Genomic DNA, 24,142 nt, shown 5'->3' on the forward strand with positions numbered 1-24,142 from the left:
TCTCTGCTCTCATCTGAAATGTTTTCATCCCGTATGAAAGTAAAAGAGATTTATTCGAAGCCCTTCGTTTATTTCCAGCTTTAAAAGAAACGTTATCCTTCTGTCCTGGTAATAAACCTGTCAAGAGGACAAACTTCACCTCTTTACACCCTTCTGGGAAGACCAGAGCTGCAGTCTTACAGATGGAAAATGAGATTTGATATCGGTTATGTGCGAATGAAAAGAAAAAGTATGAGGAGTCAGAAACAGGGCTGCATAATGCTGGAAAATATGCGATATGTGATATTGTTGTTAATATATTTATATTCTCACAATATAAACAGGAATTTGCAATATATTGTGCAACCCAGAAATCCAGCTTTGAACTTCAGCATTGCTTTAAGCGGCCTGACTGTATTAGTGGCTTTTAGCACTGCAAAGATGTGTCTTGTTAAGTCTTATGATCGGCATTCATGATTGCGGCATTAATGTTTAGCACGGCCACTTTGAAATGCAGTTTTTAATTGTTGCTTCAGCGCCATATGCTGCGAGCGTTCATTATTTCTGATGAATGCTGAATGTGGTTTTTACTCGGATGCAGCAGGGAATAAATCAATGGCCCATAATGAGGTTAGACTTGAAGGTTTGGCTGCTTTCATTCATAGAAAGAAGAAAGCGCAGTGCTAATGCTGTAATCTTTTAATGCAATTACTGAGAATGCATTTAAAATGGTTAGGTTTGGTCAGCTAATTCGACCAGATAAGCTTAGAAATGAATGTTAAATATTATATATTTTACAATTTTATTCTGAAGATTTTTTATTAATACATTATAATTGAAATGTTGGATCATTTGATTTATTATACAATATTAATATTTCCTGTTTATTTGTATTTCTTTTGCGTAGTTTAAATTTTAAATATATTAAAATATAGGGTGGGCAGCACGGTGGCACAGTGGGTAGCACATTCGCCTCACAGCAAGAAGGTCGCTGGTTCGAGCCCCAGCTAGATCAGTTGGCGTTTCTATGTGGAGTTTGCATGTTCTCCCCGTGTTGGCGTTGATACAGGTGAATGGAGTAAGCCGTAGTATATGTGAGTGTGTGCAAGACTGCGTGGCTGTTTCCCAGTGTGGGGTTGCGGTTGGAAGGGCATCCACTGCGTAAAACATGTGCTGGATAAGTCTGCTGTTCATTCCGCTGTGGCCACCACTGATTAATAAAGGGACTAAACCGAAAAAATAAATAAATATAGGGCGGCACGGTGGCTCAGTGCTTAGCACTGTGGCCTCACAGCAAGAAGGTTGCTAGTTTGAGTCTCGGCTGGATTAGTTAGTGTTTCTGTGTGGAGATTGCATGTTCTCTAGGGGTGTAGCAGATCACGGTTGATCAGTGATTCGTTTGGATCACAACCCATGGTTCAGAACACACGTGGCCTGCATACTTTTTTGTTACTGGTAGATTAATCCTACATTTGTAGTGATCACAGAGAGATCATGTCATTCAGATCACATGTATGGAAGCTTTTAGGCTTTTCTGTAAAATATAATGATGATGGAAGAAGTTGTGGTGGGCTATTTGGAATGTAGTGGCTTTTATTAAAGCTGTTTAATCTTGTTTAGCCTGCTTTAATGTGTTCAGTGTAAGCTGCACGATTAATCAGTAAAAGATCGAGATCTCAACACCCACGCAACAAATTCTAAACCATGTTGCTTTGCATATCTTTGTTAATCGTTCGAATCGCTGCATTCAAATCTGTGTTTGAAAAATCAAGAAAGAGATTCAGTCTTTAGTCTTTTGAGTTGGTTACAAAATCTAATAACACTGGGACTAGGAAAACAGTTTGTAGTTTAGATAAAACCACGGGTGTTAATGGTAAAATCACCATCATGTGCTCAAAAATGAAAGTTGTTGTCAGGGTTCTCCACTCTGGTCTTTGTAAATTCTTGTTTTGGTGGCAGAGCTCTGACACTACTCATGTCTGGTCCTGTTTCTGTCTCTGTGTGCGCGCGCGCCGTCAAGGGTGTACGCAGAGTGTGCGCGCTGCCGCTTGATGTGGCCGCGCACGCACTGCGTCCGTCAGACGCGCGCGCTCTTGTACTAGTGTTTGTGTTTGTTCTGTCAGCAGCGCGCTGCTTTATTCTCGGCGCCTCCGTCTAGTTGGTTTCAGTTTTGGTTGGCGCTGAGATGAAGCATGCGCGTTGCTTATGTGTGAGCGCACGGTAAGGTGTTCATCTATCGTGTGCTCGTGTCTTGCGTCTTTTGTCAAAGCACGTGGCCCGATGTTTACATTGTGGTCACGTGCTTTTTGTCGTGTGCTTCAGTGTTGTGCTCGTCTTGTCATGAACATGCGGTTGATGAGTTCTCTCATTGGCCGCATGTTCTTGTCATGTGAGCGCATGGCTTGTGTTGTCTCTCTGTGTCATGCGCTCTCCCGTCTATTGTCTTGTCCCACCCTCCTTGTTAACCCATTATTAGTCAATTGTGTTCACCTGTTTGTGTGTTAATTTTCTACAGTTTATATACCCCTCACTTTTGCTGTCCTGTGCCAGTTCGTCATCACATGTCGTTGTTTGAAGTCTTGTCCTGTCGTGTTTCCAGTCCTCATCCTTGCCAGTCTGCCCAGTCCTGTTTGTATGTAAATGTATTTGTTTTGTTAATGTTTTCCCCCTAGGGGTAGTTTATTTTGCATTTTGTTTTATTTTTATTATTTAATAAAATCCCCATTTTCCTGCACTTGAGTCCTCGCTCCTTTTTACCCATTTCCCCTCATCAACCCTGACAGTTGTAGGCAGCAATAAAGTTATTTAACCAATAGGTGGCGACGACCATCCATCAGAAATAAGCCACTGAATAATTCTTCAGAAATGATCATCTAGCAATGAAACATGAAGTTTTATGAGTGAATAACTGAATCATTTACTGAAAATGAGACTAAAAATAAATATTTGTTGGACAAATTATATTGTTAGATTTCTACATCAGCGTCGTCAGCAACAGTAGTAGGAACAGTGTCATGATCACCAGCGATCTAGTGACTGAAGATCGTCAAAGAACTACAAATACGCCCTTTCATGGACTACAAGATCCAGTCATGCAACGCTTATACACACACATGGGCCTAGTTCTGGTGATTGCACACACACACACACACAGTCTCAGCTGAAGACATAAAAACAGCACAAACACACACACATTGTTTCTGAGTCTTGTAAACTGTTAGTGAACATTACGATGCGTTTTCCCTTGCCTTGTCCTGCCGTGTTTGAGACCCTCGCCTTGTTTTGTTTGTTTATTCCTGTCTGTTGCCTGCCTTTTGACCATCTGCCTGTTTATTTGACTTCTTCTCTGGATTGCCTGTGTACATCTGTTTGCCTCTGTGTTGACCATTGCTTGCCTGACCATCTCTGTATGATCAACCCTGCGTTTGGATCCTCACTCCCTGTTGTCAGCGTCCCTCTTCACGTTACAAACAGTGAATTATTCACAGAATATTTAACATTTTGTTTTTATTCAGCTGATTACTATAGGGGAATTGATTAACTCAATTGGCCGTAGTGTATGAGTGTGTGTGTGTGTGTGAATTAGTGTGTATGAGGGTTCCCCAGTACTATATTGCGGCTGGAAGGGCATCCACTGTGTAAAACATATGCTGGAACAGTTGGCGGTTCATTCCGCTGTGGTGACCCCTGATAAATAAGATAAGATAAATAAGCTGAATAAAAAGAATGGATGGATGTTAAATTGGAAATAGTAGAAAGTACTTGTGTTTCACACATTTTGGTAAATGTAGTATATCATGCATGAATCTCCTACACACAAAATATCCACATGACTGACAGAAGTCTCGGTATATTAATAGTGGTGTGCTAAACAGGCACTTTCTCTCAATCTGTCACCATCTCCTGTCTGCCTTCTACATGCTTTATATGTGTGTGTGTGTGTGTGTGTGTGTGTGTAAGTCCGTCTCCTGTGTTGACTTCCTCCATCTCTCCTCCTGCTGGTGTTTCTTCTGTGCGGCTCATAAAGCCTGGCACTGGAGACACGCCGCTGCCCTCGCTGCTGTCATTGGCTGAGATAATAAGAGCATCCAGTCAGAGCTCTGGACTAATTGGAGCCGAGCGTGAGTTTAAAGATCACAGCGGCTCCGTTACTGCAGAGCTCAGTGGCAGTCAGGAGATCAGCATCAGCAGCGCTTCTGGAGAATCTGTCCTGAAGAGGAGAAACAGATCTGATCTCAACACAAGCCCTCAGAGACATTATATATCACTGGACAGCTCAGCTCATCTGTGTGTGTGTGTGTGTGTGTGTGTGTGTGTGTGTGTGTGTGTGTGCGTGTGTGGGGGGGGGGAACGTGCTGAACTACTGTAAATGTTATATATTACTGTACAGCTCAATTTCTTTGTGTGTGTGTGTGTGTGTGTGTGTGTGTGTGTGTGTGTGTGTGTGTGTGTGTGTGTGTGTGTGTGTGTGTGTGTGTGTGTGAGCGTGCTGAACTTTAGTGTGTGCTATATATTACTGTGTAACTCAATTTCTGTGTGTGTGTGTGCGTGTGTTGAACCTGCTGAATTAAAGTAAACAGTACAAGGGTGTAGATTTGCTCTTGACATTGGTTAGGACTTGCATTGTATTACATTAAACAGCACAAATTCAGTTTTATGCTTTTTAAAACATGATTAAAGTACTTAATAATATAAAATAAACACTTAATAATACAAATAAAAATCCTTTCCCATGCTGCAAAAGTCAATTTACATGATTTTACTGCAGACGGGCTTTGAGGAGGTATGAACGTAGAAGATTTAGACAGGTGTGTGACACAATTTAACTGTTTTATCCAGATTATTGTTGTTCATAGTCATGGAGGCCAAAATCAAAACTGAATTTTTAATTCAAGATTTTTTAGTGTTTTCTTCTGGTTCATGACAAAATAATACAAACACATATTACAAATGATCACTTGTGGCCTACGAAATGTAAAGCCAGAATGAATACAGTTGTTACTAGGACAGAGGTACAATATTATTAGGAAAACCTGGTGAGTAGTATTAAATTGTATTACAAGACATTGTCACATAAGACCAAAAGCCTTCCCATACTGGCATACATACAGGGACCCCTGCTTTGTCCTTATTGTGTAATTTGTAAAGTAAACGTTCAGACGAGGCTGTTTTAGTCATTATATTTTCCCATTCTTTTAACTCTGGAATTTTGGGAGTTTTCCAGTGTTTTAAGATGACTCTAGCTGTCACTGAGATCCCCACCATGATAACTGTGAACTCTCCTTTTGTAGTATTTGGCATCTGTTCCCAATATCTCCCAGTAAGCATAACTTTGGTGACAGTGGTATTGATGTTCCAAGCCATTTACTCAAAGGGCTCTATTTTGACAGTCCATGCGCAGAGCGCAAAGTGCAGGGCTCAAACGCTTTCAGGGCGTGTCAGGACGCGTTTTTGCTAATTTAAGGATGGGAAAATCCGCTTTGCGCCATGGCGCATGGTCTAAAAGGGTTGAGTTTATTTTCTTAATGAGTTATAGGTGTGTTTTGAGAATAAACCAATTAGAGTCTCATCTCCCATTCCCTTTAAGAGCCAGCTGCGTCACGCCAAGAGCGCATTTGCTATTTACAGGACGCAAAGTAAGTCTAAGTGGAAAAACTGAGCATTTCACAAGCAAACAGTTCACAGTTTTTTTAACAGAAAACTGTTAAACAGAGCATCTACTGCGTGAGAATGAGAGATATGGATCTACTTTCACTTTTGCTCTTGGATAGGGAAACCTTTACGCACAGACATCAATTAGTCTATAAATAATTAATTTTGTTTGTTAAGCGCAAATATTCGTTTCAAAACTATTTCTAAATTCAGTTCTAATTTCCAGCAAACGAATAAATGAACAATAATAATGAAGTGTGCTCAAAAACCTGAGTTACATCCTAAAACACATGCTGTGCCCCATATGGTCTAAAACCTGACAGGTGGACAAATCTAAGCTTGTTTTTAATGAAACTAATATAAATATGGATATAATAAATAATACTGATAATAATAATAACATTATACAAAAGCAAATTGTTATGAATGAACTGAAAAAGCCTCCCGAGATGAAGAAGACATAAAAGCAGTGATTTTTCATATTTATGTAGGCTAGAAAATAATGTTTTGTAATATTTTAATCCTCTATATTTATATCCTAGATCTATTCTTATTATATCCTATATATATATCCTTAATATTTAAATTTTTTCATATGTAAAGATATTTGCCTATTGCTCTCTTGTGTGTATTAAGCAGTGTGTAAGCGAGGCGCAACTCTGCGCTGGAGTTTAGACCGGGTTAGTTTTGGTTTAATAAAAAATCTATTATAGTTTCTCAAAATAGCAACGCGCCAGCGGTCCGCCTCAGAACTCCTTCCTTTTTAGAGCAGAACACCTATGGGCGCACATCTGAGCGCTAATGCATTTGCTAATTAAACACCGTAGCGCAACGCCTCAAAACCACTCTTGCGCCAAGCTGAAACTACCAAAAGACTATTGCACCAAGCCTTGCGCCACACTGTGCCGGGTGTATGATAGGGCCCAAAGTGTTTAGGGTTTGGTGCCAAAAAGGCTGAACTAGTGAACAGTCCCAAGTACAATGAATAAATGTGCCTCTCTCTTTTTGACATTTCCAACAAACATTATTATTTGCCAAACCCATTCTATCGAGTCGGACAGGTGTGAGGTAAAACATGTGTACATTTTTATACAGAGTAAATTGTCCTCTCGCTTCTCTTACGTATTTACGTAATTTTTTATGCAAATTTTTATGCTCTTTCCCTCCTCCGACACCCCCCTAAACAGAACTGGACACGCCCACTTTCCTGGCTTTTTCCAAACTGGAGCTGTAAAAACACCTGCTGAAACAGTGGGGGTTCATTGCCCTTTAGTTCCTAGTAAAGGATGACAGTAAATATTCTCTTTTAAAAACACCATATTTGCCTCTTCTCACAGTAAACTGTCGCTGAATTTAAATGAATTTGCATTTCCTGAAGCCTTTTCTTCTGTTTTGTTGTTCTGAAGTAACTAATTTGCTGCTGTCAATTGAACTTCTCCAGCGCGTTTGATTTGAATTCTCCAATCGTAACTCAACATCAGTGCATCCTTTGGGTCCAATAAAACAAAGAGAGACGCTGAAGGCTAGGAATGAAGGTTTTTGGCTCATTTATGCAGAAGCGAGAGCTCAATTAGGCCTAGAGGGAGACGAAGCGACGGCCGGCGGACATGCTGAACATCGCTCTCTCGGTGTGAGGCTCGGCGGCTTTATGTGCTAATGAGAAACTCTGAAGCGTTCGCTCTCGAAAAGACACTTCTGAGCTGGAGCTTCAATTAACTCCTGAAGAAAAGCAGCAAAAGTAACTGCAGCCTTTCAGAGATCAGCGTGATGAAATTACACTCAAATAGATTTCCTGGACACGCCCCCTGTGCACTTATTGGGGAGTCAGATAGATAGCCCCGCCCCCAAACTCACACCATTGGTTGAGTCCGAAGAAGATTTACATTTTAGCCTGAAATCAGAAAGTCATGTAAATGTTTAAGTCGCGTATAAAGAGCAAAACAGCAGTGTTTACACTCTTTATTGGTCTATTATAAGTTTGTTTGATCATGTTACCTTTGCTTTCTAATCTTATGCTAATAATCATGACAACAGATACTTATTAACACTTGTGTATCGACACACACACACACACTGCTGTTTAAAGTGCAACACAATCTCACGGCAATTCGTAACTTTTTCATTAAGTGGCTAATTCGTACAAATTCGTACGATCTAATTCGTACATTTTAGTACGATTTGCGTATCCCCCAATGACGGTTGGGTTTAGGGGTGGAGTTAGGTGCCACGCCTCCTTTTTAAAATCGTACATTTTCTTACGACTGAACTCGTACGAATTCGTACAAATTAGCCACTAAACTGCCAAAATGTAAAATACTTACGTTTTCTCGTGAGATCAGGCTGATAAAGTGTGGTATTTATGCATCTCGTAACACAAGAAAGATCAAATACACACACCTGGAGGTCAGGGTTTGCATGGAAAAATTGATAGTTGTAATGTTTAATGTATTTTTATTTATTTATTTATTTATTTTGTGATTTGCATATTTTAAAAACAGTAACATTTGTATTAATCTTGCATGTGTGTGTGTGTGAGTGTGTGTGTGTGTGTGTAGGAGAGTAAAGGTGTTACACTGAAGTGTGAAAATGCTATTAATATCTGCTTTATAAAGTAAAAAAAAAAAGTTTTAAAAAATGTATGTGCAATATTGACACTGTTATTATGAATAGTATTATATCATATTTTTTTAACCCATTTGTGCTCAATTTTTAAAAAAATGGTTTCATGCATTTAGTCGTGTTAATAGGCATATAGGATATCAGTGCTATCAGGGCAGCGGACCGGTACCGGTTCGTGGAACAATTGGTACCGGGCCACATAAGAAATCATAAATTATTTCTGTAGAAAATATTCCCCCCGCGACTTGGTTTCTTCCACTCACCCCCGCCATCTCAAGTGAAATGGACTATGCCAAAATCCACCACAGAGCGGGGAGAACAATCGCTAGAATATTGACCTTATTCTCCGCAGACGAGCGGGCGCTGCCATTTGAATCTTTTTGGCACGAGACTTCCGGTCTCATTCACTTCCATTCATTTTTAGACATTAAAAACTGCTCGTTTCGCTGTTTGATGTTGCAAACTGATATTTGCTTGTTATATTATTCTACTTGGTCTGTATAGTCATGCAAACATTTGTTTGTAGAGCAAGTTGTTTGACCGTTTTTTTTGCCATTTATTATTCCTTGTCATTTCTCCCATAGGCGACTGAAACGGAAGTTCTAAGACAATCGCGAAAACAGGCGCACTTCCGCATTTTAGAAAAAGTTCAATAGCTCAGTAGTGGTTGTTGATAGCTTAAAGTTATAAAACAGGTATTATAGAGTCCAACTCAGCAGAGTATTTAAGGATTGTGCATATATGTGTGCATGCATCGCTAAGTACCTGAAATCATTGCAATATGTATCTATATGGAGTTTCACATAATCATACTCATTAGGGGCTGTAACATGCCAATGCATACATTTAATTTGGCTATATGGTTGTATTATTGTTAATATGTTCATCAGTTGAAATGTTTGGCACTTAAAATTTACAACCGTTGACCAGTCCGCGGTGAAAAAAAGGTTGGGGACCACTGGCATATAGGATATGAACATGTTTTGCATTGATTTTCTCCAGGGTTTTGGGATTTTATTCAAGAATAGGAGGAGAACATTTTGGCATTCTAACTCAAAACAGCTGCTTTCAAGATCAATTCACATTATTAAACACATTTATTATGTTTAAAATTAGAAGACCATTTGATATGAACTGAAAATGATCTGTCATAACTGATAGAATATGAAAACACAAAGAAGTAATCCATTTGTCTTAAAGTGATTAAACACATTGAGGGAGAAGTCCTCATTTAGTGTTTATATGAACACCATTATCTTTATAATGATATAAATTGTGGTTGTGTGTGTAAGAACGGTCTTTAAACCACAGCGGTTCGAACTGTAGCACAGTTTTTTACTGTAGTAAAAAACTGTACATTTGTAGTCAAACCATTCTTCTGCAATCTCATACCAAAAACGGAAATAAGGGCAGTATTAATAGCTATAAATGTGGGAGAGCGTTGATATTAAGTGATTGTATTGTATTGCTATATGGAACAATTAAGTGTTGATGTTAAATCAAAAGTAATTCACAAATACTTGAAAATGAAATTATTTAATGACAATAATTCTCTATGGTTACAACTGAATTAATAACAAAATACTGTATAAAATGATCAAATATGAAATGATAAAACATATGGTATAAATTGCACCCAGCTTAAATGTAAAATTAAAGTTACCAGAGGTAGAAGGAGAGACACAGGGGGAGAGAGAGAGAGAGACAAAGAGAGCAGGCCCAGAAGCCTGATTGTAGTAGAGTCAGAGAAGATAGACTCCAGAGGAGGAGAGGAACAGAGCAGGAGAGAAGCAGGCCAGGAAAAGAGAGGGCAGGAAAAGAGACAGAGCCAGAGTTTACCACCTATCTTGTATCTTTCTTGACCATGTGACTAAAGCCATTTAAGACATTCAAACTGACCAATCAACATGTGACCACACCATAAAACCCCCAAAGTCCACAAAACAGGCCTTGATCTTATCAGTATCTGCCTTTGTAGTCAGTATGGACCTTCTTGAGTCAAAAAGCATGTTTTGTCGCATAAACAAATGCATATGATTATATAGTCTCTTACATGTGTGTATGAAATTACGAATAATAAATGTAGCAGGGCGTTCAATTACTGTTTATTTCTTTGCATTTTGTCTTTGTAAACTATCAAATCAGGGGTCTCACGGTTTTTGTCTCATTTTGTGAGTCGACTGACAATAGCTGCTCGCTCCCGTCTTTCTCCCCAGCTCTGCTGGCCACGCCTACTCCTGCCTCTGATAGCGAAGCTCCACCCCCATTATGATGCATTTCTTTAAAAAATTCTAAAGTAGACTTAAAGCGAAAGTGGTGGGTTTCATGATTCTTCAGTGGCAAACACTGTTACCTAAAACTTCTGTCCCACAGGCTTTAAGGTGAATGCTTTAGTCATTTTCATAGCAGACTTTACTGACAGAATCCTTCTTTGGTTAATGATGAAGAGAGTGATTAATCATCTAGCAGGACAAAAGCAATGGGACGCATTGCATCTGAGTTTCCATTAGATCTGATAGTAGGCCTCAAACCTTGGACCATAATAATGCAATTTGAGGACATTCCTGAAACATACAGTATGCATGCAAGTACCTTGTGTAGAGTTGTTAAATAAGTGACACAAAGGGTCTGATTTTCTTTTCATTTTAAATAACAGATAAGGGTGCTACCCCTTATCTGTTATTTAAAATGAAAAGAAAATCAGACCCTTTTTGTTACTTATTTAACAACTCTACACAAGGTACTTGCAAGCCTTAAAAATAAGGGTGTCACGATCCTCCAAATCCTCGATTTGATTACATTTTCGATTCTAAAGTCACAATTCGATTTTCGATTATGAATAATTAATTAATTAATGACCAATTAATTATTTGTAGTCTACCGTTTAAACTACCTGACCTGCATGGTCTTTGTTTTACCCATAAACAAATCATACAGTAAATGAATAAAGGCAAGATACACACATAATTACCACCTGTCAATCACTTTTTCTGCGGGACTCGTGAATAGGCAGTGATCTGTGTTGTTATAATGGCGTCTGTAAAAAAGACGCACAACCAACAGGAACCAGCCAACAGTATCTGAGGTGTTCGCTAAAATGACTAAGTACAAGTGAGTGAAAGATTGAAGCAGTCCTCTGACTGCCTGGACCTGCTGTCTCGAGCGCATGGCTGCGTGTGCGTCTGTGTCTGTGTGGTCACGTGATGTGCATTTTCAGAGGTAGAGAGGAAGGAGGGCTGCTCAGAAATGCTACACGCCACTGTGGATGTCAAATCGTTGTCGTTCTAAAATGCCATTTAAAAACAAAGACAGTGTAAACAGGGCCTGAGTGTGTACTTTTCGCGAGCGGATTTGCAACGGGGGCGGGCGGAGGATCGCTATGCCGGTGTTGTCTATCGGACGAACCGGGCTTGCAAAACTGTTTTTTTTTTTTGTCGACAACACAAACGTTGTCAACATAACTCACTGGAAATCCAAAATGCTTAAACACCGGCGACTTCATTGAAAGAGGAGAGGGTTTAAGCTCTGTCGACGGGTCTCCTGCTTCTGCAAGCACTTCAACAAGCCTGTTTTTTTCCCACTTGGCAAGCCAAGCTGACGTGACATGGGGCGTGGCAGCATCGACGATTCTATTTTTTTGATTCGATAATCGAAATTAAGCATAAATTTCGATCGATTTCGATTAAAAAATCGAAATCGTGACACCCCTACTTAAAAATGTATTGATAATGAATCATTTGGTGGGCTGGGTTTTTTGAAGTTACAAACAGTTCTCAACAGTAGTGAGATTGTTGTAAGTTCTCTCTCCCAAAAGCCCTCAATGAGGATATTTGAATATTGTTGTACTATAAGTGATTTATAAATTATAACTATAATACCTTAAGAGTCCAAACTAGAATCTAAGCAGTCTATCATAGGATGAGGGGATATTTTGAATGACCAAGGCACTCATATGTCAGTGCTTTTAAATGTGTGTATTAACCTTTCAAAGCTCACCCAAAGGAATGCAGTATATGAAGTGAGCAGGGCCGTGTCCTTATCTGACTGGGTCGTCTGATAAACGATCATGTAAATATCGGGTTTTATAATCTTATAATCTCCGGGAGTTTGACATGCAAATACATGATGAGCGTCTGTCTGATTTGCATAAAGAGATATCAGGAGAATCCCTGTTTGATGACTGGACAGAAAGATGCACAGTGTGTGTGTGTGTGTGTGTGTGTGTGTGTGTGTGTGTGTGTGTGTGTGTGTGTGTGTGTGTGTGTGTGTGTGTGTGTGTGTTTGTGTTCTAAGCATCACTACGTGGGCAGGACCAGTGTTGATCAGCTTCTCCCATAGCAATAGGCAGACTTGTCTTGAATCAACAGGAGGTCATGTGACCTACTTCAGCCAATCACAGAGTGAATCCTCAGCTGATTTGAATACAGATGGATGAATGTTGATTGAACAGGCCATCTGTTGTTCCTGCGAGGCTGAACAGACTCCTCTGATCTCAGATCTGCTGATACTGACGGCTGTGTCAGCATTTCACCTCAATCATTTCAATAAGTGGAAACTGATTGGTGTTCTACATAATAATTATTGATGATCATTTATTGGAATTGACGCTTATTTACTAGCTTTATAGTTGATTGGCAATGAAATGATGTTTAATAGTAATATTAACAAATTATTAGTGATTTTTATTACCTAATTAACATTTTCACAAGACTTTCTTTGACATTGTGAGGCAGATTTTATTTGTGTTCTGATGTTCAGGAGAATTGCAGAGCATGTTTACCGTATCTGTGATTTTCTTTGGGGTTTTATTGAGGATTTTACCCACAAGAATTATTGCTGATAATTAAACAATCATGAGTGAGTGAGTGAGTTCATTTTCCTTCGGCTTAGTTTATTCATCAGGATTCGTCATAGCGGAATGAACCGACAACTATTCCAGCAGATGTTTTACGCCGCGTATGCCCTTCCAGCTGCAACCCAGTAATGGGAAACACTCAAGCACATGCACATTTCTTAAACACACTCATAAACTACAGTCAATTTAGTTCATCAATTCCCCTATAGGGCATGTGTTTGGACTGTGGGGGAAACCAGATCACCCAGAGGAAACCCACACCAACACATGGAGAACATGCAAACTCCACACAGAAATGCCAACTGGCCCAGCCGGGACTCAAACCAGCGACCATCTTGCTGGGAGGCAACAGTGCTAACCACTGAGCCACTGTGTCACCCATCATGTCACCCATCAATTGTAAGTTATTCTTTCTGGCAAATGGATATTTTGTTCTGGATTTATATTTTAATAGTTTATATATATATATATATATATTTATATAATGAATGGTTATTGTCATTAGAATTATGGCTGTTTTTTAATTATTATTTTACTTGTTTTTGTTTCATTATTCTTGATTTGTTTTGCTTTTGAATTCTGTGTATTTGTTTTCCATTTTTATTCTTAGTGAGCTGTCACTGAAATTACTCAGCAAATACAGATAATTTTGTTTTGTTTGGCTGGAATAACAAGTGATTTTGTTTTTTACTTATTCACAACCTTAAAAAAAAGTTATGTCATTGACATCCATTTTTTTTCTGGATTTATCATTTTTATTATTTAATTTTAATGATTATTTCATTTTATTATGTAATTTATATAATAAAAATTTATACTTGTGTATATAATTTACTACTTTTGAGTAAATAATGGGGATTTTCATCTGAAGTATGGGTAGTTTTTTTTGCTATTTTATTTAAATTTTTCATTGGATTTTTTCTTGTTTTATTTTCAATGTAAAAAGTTTGTTTTTGAATCCTGCATGAAATACATATCCTAATATTGTAATTATTAAGCTTTCACTCTGCGCCAGAAATCTAGATTTTTTTGTTTTTGTTTTGCTGAAATGACAGGTGATTCTGTTTTTTTAACTTACCAAGAACATTTCAAGTTTTTGGCAAATGCATTTTTTTCTGAACTTGAATATTTATAATGTCATTATTGTTAATTGTAATTTGATTATGTATTATTAATATTAATTTTGCTTTTTTCAACTTATTTTGGTTTATGATTTTACATTTCTTTCTGAATGTATAAGTTTATTTAATTTTTTATAATTAATGATTTTTATTATTTTTTTTGTTTGTTTTTCATTTTATTATTATTATTGATTTATTTTTGTTTTTAGGATTTTTTAATTTGCAGAACTTACTAATAATGTTTCTTTTAAATGGGAATCAGGGGTGGCACAGTGGCTCAGTGGTTAGCACTGTTGCCTCACAGCAAGAAGGTTGCTGGTTTGAGTCCCGGCTGGGTTAGTTTTTGTTTCTGTGTGGAGTTTGCATGTTCTCCCCGTGTTGGTGTGGGTTATCCGGTTTCCCCCACAGTCCAAACACATGCGCTATAGGGGAATTGATTAACTAAATTGGCCGTAATGTATGAGTGTGTGTGTGTGTGTGTGTGTGTGTGTGTGTGTGTGTGTGTGTGTGTGTGTGTGTGTGTGTGTGTGTGTGTGTGTGAATGAGTGTGTGTGAATGTATTTCGCAGTACTGGGTTGCAGCTGGAAAGGCATCAGCTGCATAAAACATATGCCGGAATAGTTAGCGGTTCATTCCGCTGTGGCGACCTCGGAAATTGAGACTAAGCTGAAGGGAAATGAATGAATGAATGAATGAATGGGAATGCTGAAACATGATGAAATAAGTCCCACCTTCTAAAATAAAAGAACCTGCACGCTTGAAAACATGCACGCTTGAAAACATATGCTTTTTCACATTATTTGAGCTCACGGATCAACATTTATGAGACAGCTCATGCCAGATTTTGTTGCTGATTATAAATCTTTATCTCTGTGTCAATCTATTTCTTGCTATTTCAGGATTCCCCTGTTTATTTAGTGAACACAGTCTCTTGGAAGGCATCTGAGATTATTTAGCATTCTCATCATATTACAGGTGCTGAAGCTCAATTACTGTCGCTTTTATTGCATCATTTAATTACAGTATGAGCTTATCATCATTATCATCAGTCATTAGTGTAATAAAATACTCATTAATGTCTCCATCAGTGTTTGATGAATGAGTTTCCTGCAGATCAGATAAGTGTGTTAGACTCTTCTGCCCTCTAGTGTTATTCTCCAGCATCTACACATTCATTTTCTTCAATGTGTCAGTGTGTAAACACTGTACATCCATTAAATAATCTGTCTGCCAACTAATGGATTAAGATCATGCTGTAATGTTTAATGCTGTTTTTCTGGCTTATAAAATATTAGTTGTGTGCTTTTTTTGCATTTTATTTATATTCATACATCTTTTTTTTACATGCTACTTTCAGTTTTTTGCATTTATACCTTTACATTAGAGATAAATATGATTTTATAATTCTCATTTTAATAAATAATAGTTAAAATGATATTTAATTAATGTAAAGCTCTGAATTGGGGTGGCACAGTGGCTCAGTGGTTAGCACTGTTCCCTGACAGCAAAAAGGTCGCTCGTTCGAGTCCCGACTGGGTCAGTTGTAAATTGTCCGTATATGTGTGTAAGTGGGAGTGGATGGGTGTTTCCCAGTGTTGGGTTGCAGCTGGAAGGGCATCCGCTGCGTAAAACATGTTGGAATAGTTGTCGATTCATTCCGCTTTGGCGCCCCCTTTTTAATTAAGGGACTAAGCTAAAAAGAGAACGAATTTTAGAGATAAGCACTGAAAGCTGCTCAGTAAAGTGTCCACCAGGTGGCGCTGTGTTCCCCAGAATAAATATGCATGCAAAAGCAGAAACATTAAGGTTTTAATATAGAAACATTTGAATTATATATATTAATGAAATATTGTTGTCTTATTTTCTGGACTTCCCATCTGAATAAATACTGCTCAGATTTAATGGCCTGAATAAGTATTGATGGTAATTTTTAATGGTCTTTTAATGGTGAATTTACTTTCCAGTTTATTAATTAGTTTATTAATTCATTCATTTTTTTATAGAAATGGAAAATGTTCTATTATTTTATTGTATAGTTTATTAGTTAATTAATTTATTAATTAAGTTTTTTTTTATTTTTAAGAATGTCAGTATTTCAAACCAAATATTTATTTTTAGATAATTCCAGGACAACATTTCAGCTTTTAATTATTAAGTATTATTAAGTATTTTTAAATGTTTGTTTCCATGTTTAATTACTTTTCCAGTTTTTATTTACCAAATTTGTTATTTAAATTCATTTTTAAGTCAAAATTTGAGTTTTTAACACAGTTTATTTTATTTCTTTAGTTATTTCATTTTCATCCATTTAATTTATTTATTTATTTACTGTCTTTTTTATTTTATTTAAAATTTAAATTTAAATGTACATTTTTTTTCTGCTTTTATGTTATATTTATTATGTAATTTTTAAATGCATTAACATTTTTCTTTTATACATGTTTGTGTTTCAGTTAATTGATAAAACTACATTTAAATTTTTAAGTTTTTTAAAATTAAGCTGTTATTTGATTTTATATGCTTTATTTTTATGCTTTATTTTTTCAATCCAAAGCATATAACATTTATTCATTCATTTATTCATTGATTTTCTTTTCAGCTTAGTCCCTTTATTAACCTGGGGTTGCCACAGCAGAATGAACCGCCAACTAATCCAGCATATGTTTTACGCAGTGAATGCCCTTCCAGCCAAAACCTATTACTGAGAAATATCCATACACACTCATTCACTCACGCACTCATACACTACGTTCAACTTTAGCATACCCAATTTACCAAACCTCAAGTCTTTGGACCTGTGGGGGAAACCAGAGCACCAGGAGGAAACCTATGCGAACACGGGGAGAACATGCAAACTCCACACAGAAATGCCAACTGACCAAGCCGAGGCTTGAAGCAGCGATTTTCTTGTTGTAAGGCGAACGTGCAACCAACTGCGCCATAGTGTCACCAAAACAATTGACTCTTAGTTATCAGTGATGGCGGATCTGATTGTTGAAGCAGTGAATCTGAGGCCGCAGCAGGTCAGTGTGATCCGCTTTGAAATCCTCTGTAATCTTCAGTGAGACGTGTGTGGATTACACAGATCTCCACAGATCATCAGGTGTGAGGAAGATGCAGATCTCATGTCTCACTACAGATCAAACAGCGCAAATCCTTCATCCTACACTCAGCCTACTGACTGAAAATATACTGCTTGGAATAATCTAGGTGACGGGCTTGAAAACGCCTTTATGATCTGATTGGCTGATGAATTGAGACCAGAGAGTTTAATTCATTTTTTATGTACCCACACGAACACAGGGAGAGCATGCAAACTCCACACAGAAACGCCAACTGACCCAGCTGAGGCTCGAACCAGCGACCTTCTTGCTGTGAGGCGACAGCACTACCTACTGCGCCACCGTGTCACCACAACTGCACTGCGTCGCCCTATTTTGGATGTTCTTTTTTGTTAACAAGCACACGCACACACACACACACACACACACACACACACACACACACACTACAGATTTTTAAAACACATATTTTTGGACTTTTTTTGTATTAACAAACAAACACACACACACACACACACACACACACACACACACACACTCACACAAACATACACACATTACAGATTTTTAAAACACATTTTTGGATTTTTTATTTGTATTAACACACACTTTACAGGCTTTCCTGGAACATAAACAAACATTTTTAGATTTTTTTAATCAACAAACACACACACACACACACACACACACACACACACTACAGATTTAAAAATATATATTTTTTTGGATTTTCATTTGTATTAACAAACAAACACACACACTCACACAAACACACACACACTACAGATTTTTAAAACACATTTTTGGATTGTCATTTGTATTAACACACACACACACACACACACACACACATACACTTTACAGGCTTTTCTGGAACATAAACAAACATTTTTAGATTTTTTTAATCAACAAACACACACACACACACACACACACACACACACACACTACAGATTTAAAAATATATATTTTTTTGGATTTTCATTTGTATTAACAAACAAACACACACACTCACACAAACACACACACACTACAGATTTTTAAAACACATTTTTGGATTGTCATTTGTATTAACACACACACACACACACACACACACACATACACTTTACAGGCTTTTCTGGAACATAAACAAACATTTTTAGATTTTTTTTTAATTAACAAACACACACACACACACACACACACACACACACACACACACACACACACACACACACACTCAGTTTACAGGCTTTCCTGGAACATAAACAAACATTGTTAGATTTTTTTTAAATTAACAAACACACACACACACACACACAGATACACACACATATCCTCAAACTCGTGCAAGCACACACACTCACCTAATTTACAGACTTTTTTATTAACCAGCGCATACACACAGGCACACACAAACATTCTGTACAGATTTTTGTGAAACAAAAACAATTGTGGACTGTTTATTAACACACACTTTACAGAACATGCAAACTCCACACAGAAATGCCAACTGGCCCAGCCGGGACTCGAACCAGTGACCTTCTTGCTGTGAGGCCACAGTGATATGCCGTCCTGCAATGAGCATGTTTTGTTTTATTGATTTTTTTTGCATTACTGCTCTACATTCCCGTGAATCCTGAGAGATGTTTAGTTTTATTTGTTCCATAAAATAATCCTAAAAAATGTAAACTACAATCTTTTTCATTTGTCTTCTCACAATGACTTTGTGCATCTTCCTGCATTATTGGATCTGTTTTAATTTTATTTGTTTAATATTTACATAACGGTCGGCACGGTGGCTCAGTGGTTAGCACTGTGGCCTCACAGCAAGAAGGTCGCTGTTCGAGTCTCAGCTGGATCAGATGTCATTTCTGTGTCGAGTTTGCATGTTCTCCCCGTGTTGGTGTGGGTTTCCTCCTGGTGCTCTGGTTTCCTCCACAGTGACTAATATTTCCATCTTCTTTTCTGAGCGTTCACATGCCTCTCCTGTTTTATTTCAGTTTTTGCTTGCTGTTGTTTTGTTTTTTGAGTCGGGACATTCGAGATTTGGGTTTCGGAGCACTTTGTTGGGATTATATAACTCATGCAGACATGTAGATGATGAAAATATACAGATGTAGTGTGTTTGTGTGTGTGTGTGTGTGTGTGTGTGGTTTCTGAATCTTGTAGTGGATTAGTCTTTTAAAGTGGACAGAAGCATAATGAATTGAAGTCAAATCCTCCCCCTGACCACTCTTAATCCGTACGTGTGTGTGTGTGTGTTTATGTGTTTGTGTGTGTTCATATACGTGTGTGTGTGTGTTTAGATGCTGTTGCTGGGATTATGTATTTTCAGCCCCCATCCTCACGTCTGTGGCACTTTTTAGTTATTCATTCATTCATTTTCTTGTCGGCTTAGTCCCTTTATTAATCCGGGGTCGCCACAGCGGAATGAACCGCCAACTTATCCAGCAAGTTTTTACGCAACGGATGCCCTTCCAGCCGCAACCCATCTCTGGGAAACATCCACACACACACTACGGACAATTTAGCCTACCCAATTCACCTGTACCTCAAGTCTTTGGACTGTGGGGGAAACCGAAGCACCCGGAGGAAACCCATGCGATGGCAGGGAGAACATGCAAACTCCACACAGAAACACCAACTGAGCCGAGGTTCGAACCAGCGACCCAGCGACCTTCTTGCTGTGAGGCGAACATGCTACCCACTGCGCTACTGCCTCGCCTCGCCTTTTTAGTTATCATTCATTCACACACAAATGCTGTGTTTGTAAATCTCTATTCATGTGGGGGTTTTCCACTGTGTGTATGTACTGTACATGTATATTGATAGAAATATGCAAATAGCCGGCAGCTAGCTCTCTGCAACTCTCACATGGTCGCCCACTGAAGCTAAGCAGGGCTGCGCCTGGTCAGTGCCTGCATGGGAGACCACATGGGAAAGCTAGGTTGCTGCCGGAAGTGGTGTTAGTGAGGCCAGCAGGGGGCGCTCAACCTGTGTGCGTCCTGATGCCCCAGTATAGTGAAGAGGACTTTTGGATGAGACAGACAGACACACTCACACACAAGCATGAGAGCATACACACTTGCAGACAGACACACACTTACAGATACACTCATTCAAGCAAATACACACTCACACACAAATACACTCTTACAGACAGAAACACACACACACACTCACATATTCGCTCTGTCTCTCTCTGTCTTTCTCTCTCTCTCACACACACACACATACACAAACACTCACTCTCTATATCCACACTCTCACACATACACATACACATACACTCACTCTCTATATACGCACACTTACAGACACACTCTCACACATACACATACACTTACTCTATATACGCACACACGCACACTTACAGACACACTCTCACACATACACATACACTCACTCTCTATATACGCACACTTACAGACACACTCTCACACATACACATACACTTACTCTATATACGCACACACGCACACTTACAGACACACTCTCACACATACACATACACTCACTCTCTATATACGCACACACACACACTTACAGACACACTCTCACACATATACATACTCTCTATATCCACACACACACTTAGACACACTCATTTCAACAAATAAACACAATACACACGCACAATTACACACAAGCATGAGCACACACACACTAACACAAATACAGACACACTCACACAAATACAAATACACACTCACACACAAATATACATATATTCTCTTACCGACAGAAAAACACACACACAAATACACATGCACAAACACACATACGCGCACACACACACACACACACACACACATATACACGCTCACACACACGCGTTCTCACTCAAACACAGCGCCTCAAACACACACACACACACATATACACACTCTCACACACACGCGCTCTCACTCACACACAGTGCCTCAAACACACACTCACACACTCACAGATGTCCAGATGGCATTAGTGGACCTGTAATCCATGTGTGGTTTCTTTGGTGCAAACACTGCTGGGATTATAGAGCGTGTGTGTGTGTGTGTGTGTGTGTGTGTGTGTGTGTGTGTGTGTGTGTGTGTGTCAGTCTCTCTCTCTCTATGTTCATTGATGAGGAGAATATCTGCTGTGTGTCTGTGTGCTCTGTCTGATTCACTTCTCACATTCAGGTAAGCGTGTGTGTGTGTGTGTGTGTGTGTGTGTGTGTGTGTGTGTGTTCAGTACTGGGTTGCAGCTGGAGTAAAACATATGCTGGAATAGTTGGCAGTTCATTCCGCTGTAGTGATCCCGGATGAATAAAGAGACTCAGCCTGAAGGGAAATAAATGAGTGAATGATCAGCTTCAGTAATAATGTGAAGCTGTGTGTAATATGTATATTTTTGTTCTGCGTTTGGTTCTGATATTGTGATGATGTTAATATTTTACTGGCTGTAATATGACAGTATTAGATGTGTATGATTTGTTATATTGTAATATCTACAGCATATCTGGGTTTTTGGATGTAAATTCGTCAGATCTTGTGGTTGTATCTTTGTGCTTCTGTATATTAATATATCAGACAGCCGCACACAACAACACACAGTATTTGTAATCAGGCTTAATTTTGCTGGCAGATGACGGTTGTTCACTAAACTGGTCCAGCAGAGGATTCTCATGATTCAGCAATCTGCTCTGGAAATGTGCTTTATTTGAGTTCGAGCAAACAACAATCCTGATATTCAATGTTTGTTTGAGTTCCTCATTTCCACAGGGAGTTTTCACTTTTTAGCTATTTTTAAGTAAGTGTGTATTTGATTTATTGTATATTTACTGTCTTTAATTTATTATTTTCTTAATTATTAATAATAATTTTGTTACTTTTAGGTAATTTTTAGGTATTATTATTATTATTATTAATAATCTTGTTATTATTATTTATTATTATTATTATTATTATTATTACTACTACTACTACAACTACTACTTGGGTTGCCGCTGGATAGGCATCTACTGCATAAAACATATGCAAGAGTAGTTGGCGGTTCATTCTGCTGTGGGGACCCCTGATAAATCTGGGACTAAGCAAAGGAAAATCAATAAATGAATGTTAATTGTATTATTTTTTTTTATTTCTATATGAATTATTACTTTTTTGTTTGAATTGCTTGTTACTTTTATTATTTAAATATTATTATTTATTGTTATATTGGTTGTTATTATTACTACTACTACTACCACTAATACTACTACTAATAGTAATAATAGTTATTAATATTATTTTTAACTACTAAAATTATGTATTATTATCACTACTAGTTTTGTTGTTATTATTATTAGTTTTGTAGTAGTATACATTTTCTTCTTCGTTATTATTTTTATTATTATTATTATTAATAATATTATTATCATCATCAATATTATCTTCTTTATTATCATTATTATTATTATTTATGATAATAATAATCACAATAGTTATTATTATTATTACTTGTTATTGATATTATTTTTACTACAAAAATTATGCGTATTATTATTACTACTAGTGTTATTATTATTAGTGTTGTCATTAGTATTAGTTTTCTATTTCATTATTATTTTTATTTTTATTATTATTATTATTAATATTGTTATTATTATTATTATTAATATTATTTTATTATTATCATCAATATCATTATTATTAAGAATAAAAATAATAATAGTTATTAATATTATGTTTACTATTAAAATGATACATATTATTACTATTATTTCTAATGTTATTACTATTATTTGTGTTGTCATTAGTATCTTTGTTCATATCCCTCCTCTTCGTTACTATTAATATTAATATTCATATTTTTACTATTAAAATTATATGTATTATTATTATTATTACTAGTGTTATTATGTTTGTGTTGTCGTTAGTATTCGTTTTCATCTGTTAATAATAATGTAAAGTTTATTTCTAACTACGCACGCAGTGCTTAATTTAGTATTTTTATTATATTTGCACTGATGATTCATTCACAATACAACAAGTAACTAAATGATCATTAAGGTAAATTAATTTCATATTGGTTATCCTCATGATTGTAGTGTTTTATTTTCTTTTTTGTTCGATTTGTTTGATTTTCAAGAGTAAATGTCTGCTCTGTGTGAGTTCAACAGCCACAACAGCATTATTAAAGCTATGTTGGAACTGACTTTGCAGTTTTTTTAATGAATTTTCTGTGGTAAAATCCTCATGTAAAGATGAAGATGTGTGTATAATCTGTGTATTTGTCTGACGCTCTGCTGCTTCTTCTTCTTCTTCTCACAGGTGTGTGTTTCCTGTGTTTGGTGGACGTGGTCCCTGTAAAGAATGAAGATGGCGTAGTGATCATGTTTATTCTGAATTTCGAGGTCATGCCTGACGATAAGCTACATGACCCCCAGGATCTCAATCACAAGCTGCCTCTGCTGTGGCGCCATTCAAGTACGTCATTTATATACGTCATTCATTTATGATCCCCATAAATCTAAATCAGAAGCAATGTCCCCCAACTGTGATGTCACAAACCTAGCTCACAATCTGCCCCATAGAGTAATATCTGCATTCCTATTAAACTATTAACATTGATTTTATTATGAGGATGAACCTCAAGATTTTCAAGAGGGTCCCACAATGTATCACAATCACATAACAATAACACGATAAAAAACACAACTGACATAACATCTATAAAACAACAAAACATGAACAGAACGAGAGAAAAAAAGACATTACAAGATTATCAGAGAAAACAAAATACAACAGTACTACACAACCAAGCAACAACATATATTGGTTATATTGAAATTACAGATACAGATATTAATGATATTTAGTGAGGAGATCACTTGCATATCAAAGTCACAATATCAAACGTTAAGA

The 24,142-nt window shown here is 37.4% G+C and overlaps 1 protein-coding gene across 6 annotated transcripts in view; it reads left to right on the forward strand.

Annotated features, from left to right (window-relative positions):
- Positions 1-24,142, forward strand: part of kcnh2b (potassium voltage-gated channel, subfamily H (eag-related), member 2b) — a 320,637-nt gene that overhangs the window by 149,509 nt on the left and 146,986 nt on the right. For 4 of the 6 annotated variants that reach the window (XM_073941222.1, XM_073941219.1, XM_073941220.1 and 1 more), the window contains one exon: positions 23,549-23,704. In XM_073941222.1, the coding sequence (XP_073797323.1) occupies positions 23,549-23,704 (156 nt within the window). Of the gene's footprint in view, positions 1-21,204; positions 21,437-23,548; positions 23,705-24,142 lie in introns of those variants that run through there. The other 2 variants (XM_073941223.1, XM_073941224.1) reach the window with 1 other exon arrangement.

Source organism: Danio rerio, chromosome 24 (genome assembly GCF_049306965.1).
Source record: "Danio rerio strain Tuebingen ecotype United States chromosome 24, GRCz12tu, whole genome shotgun sequence".
NCBI classification, from domain to species: Eukaryota; Metazoa; Chordata; class Actinopteri; order Cypriniformes; family Danionidae; genus Danio; species Danio rerio.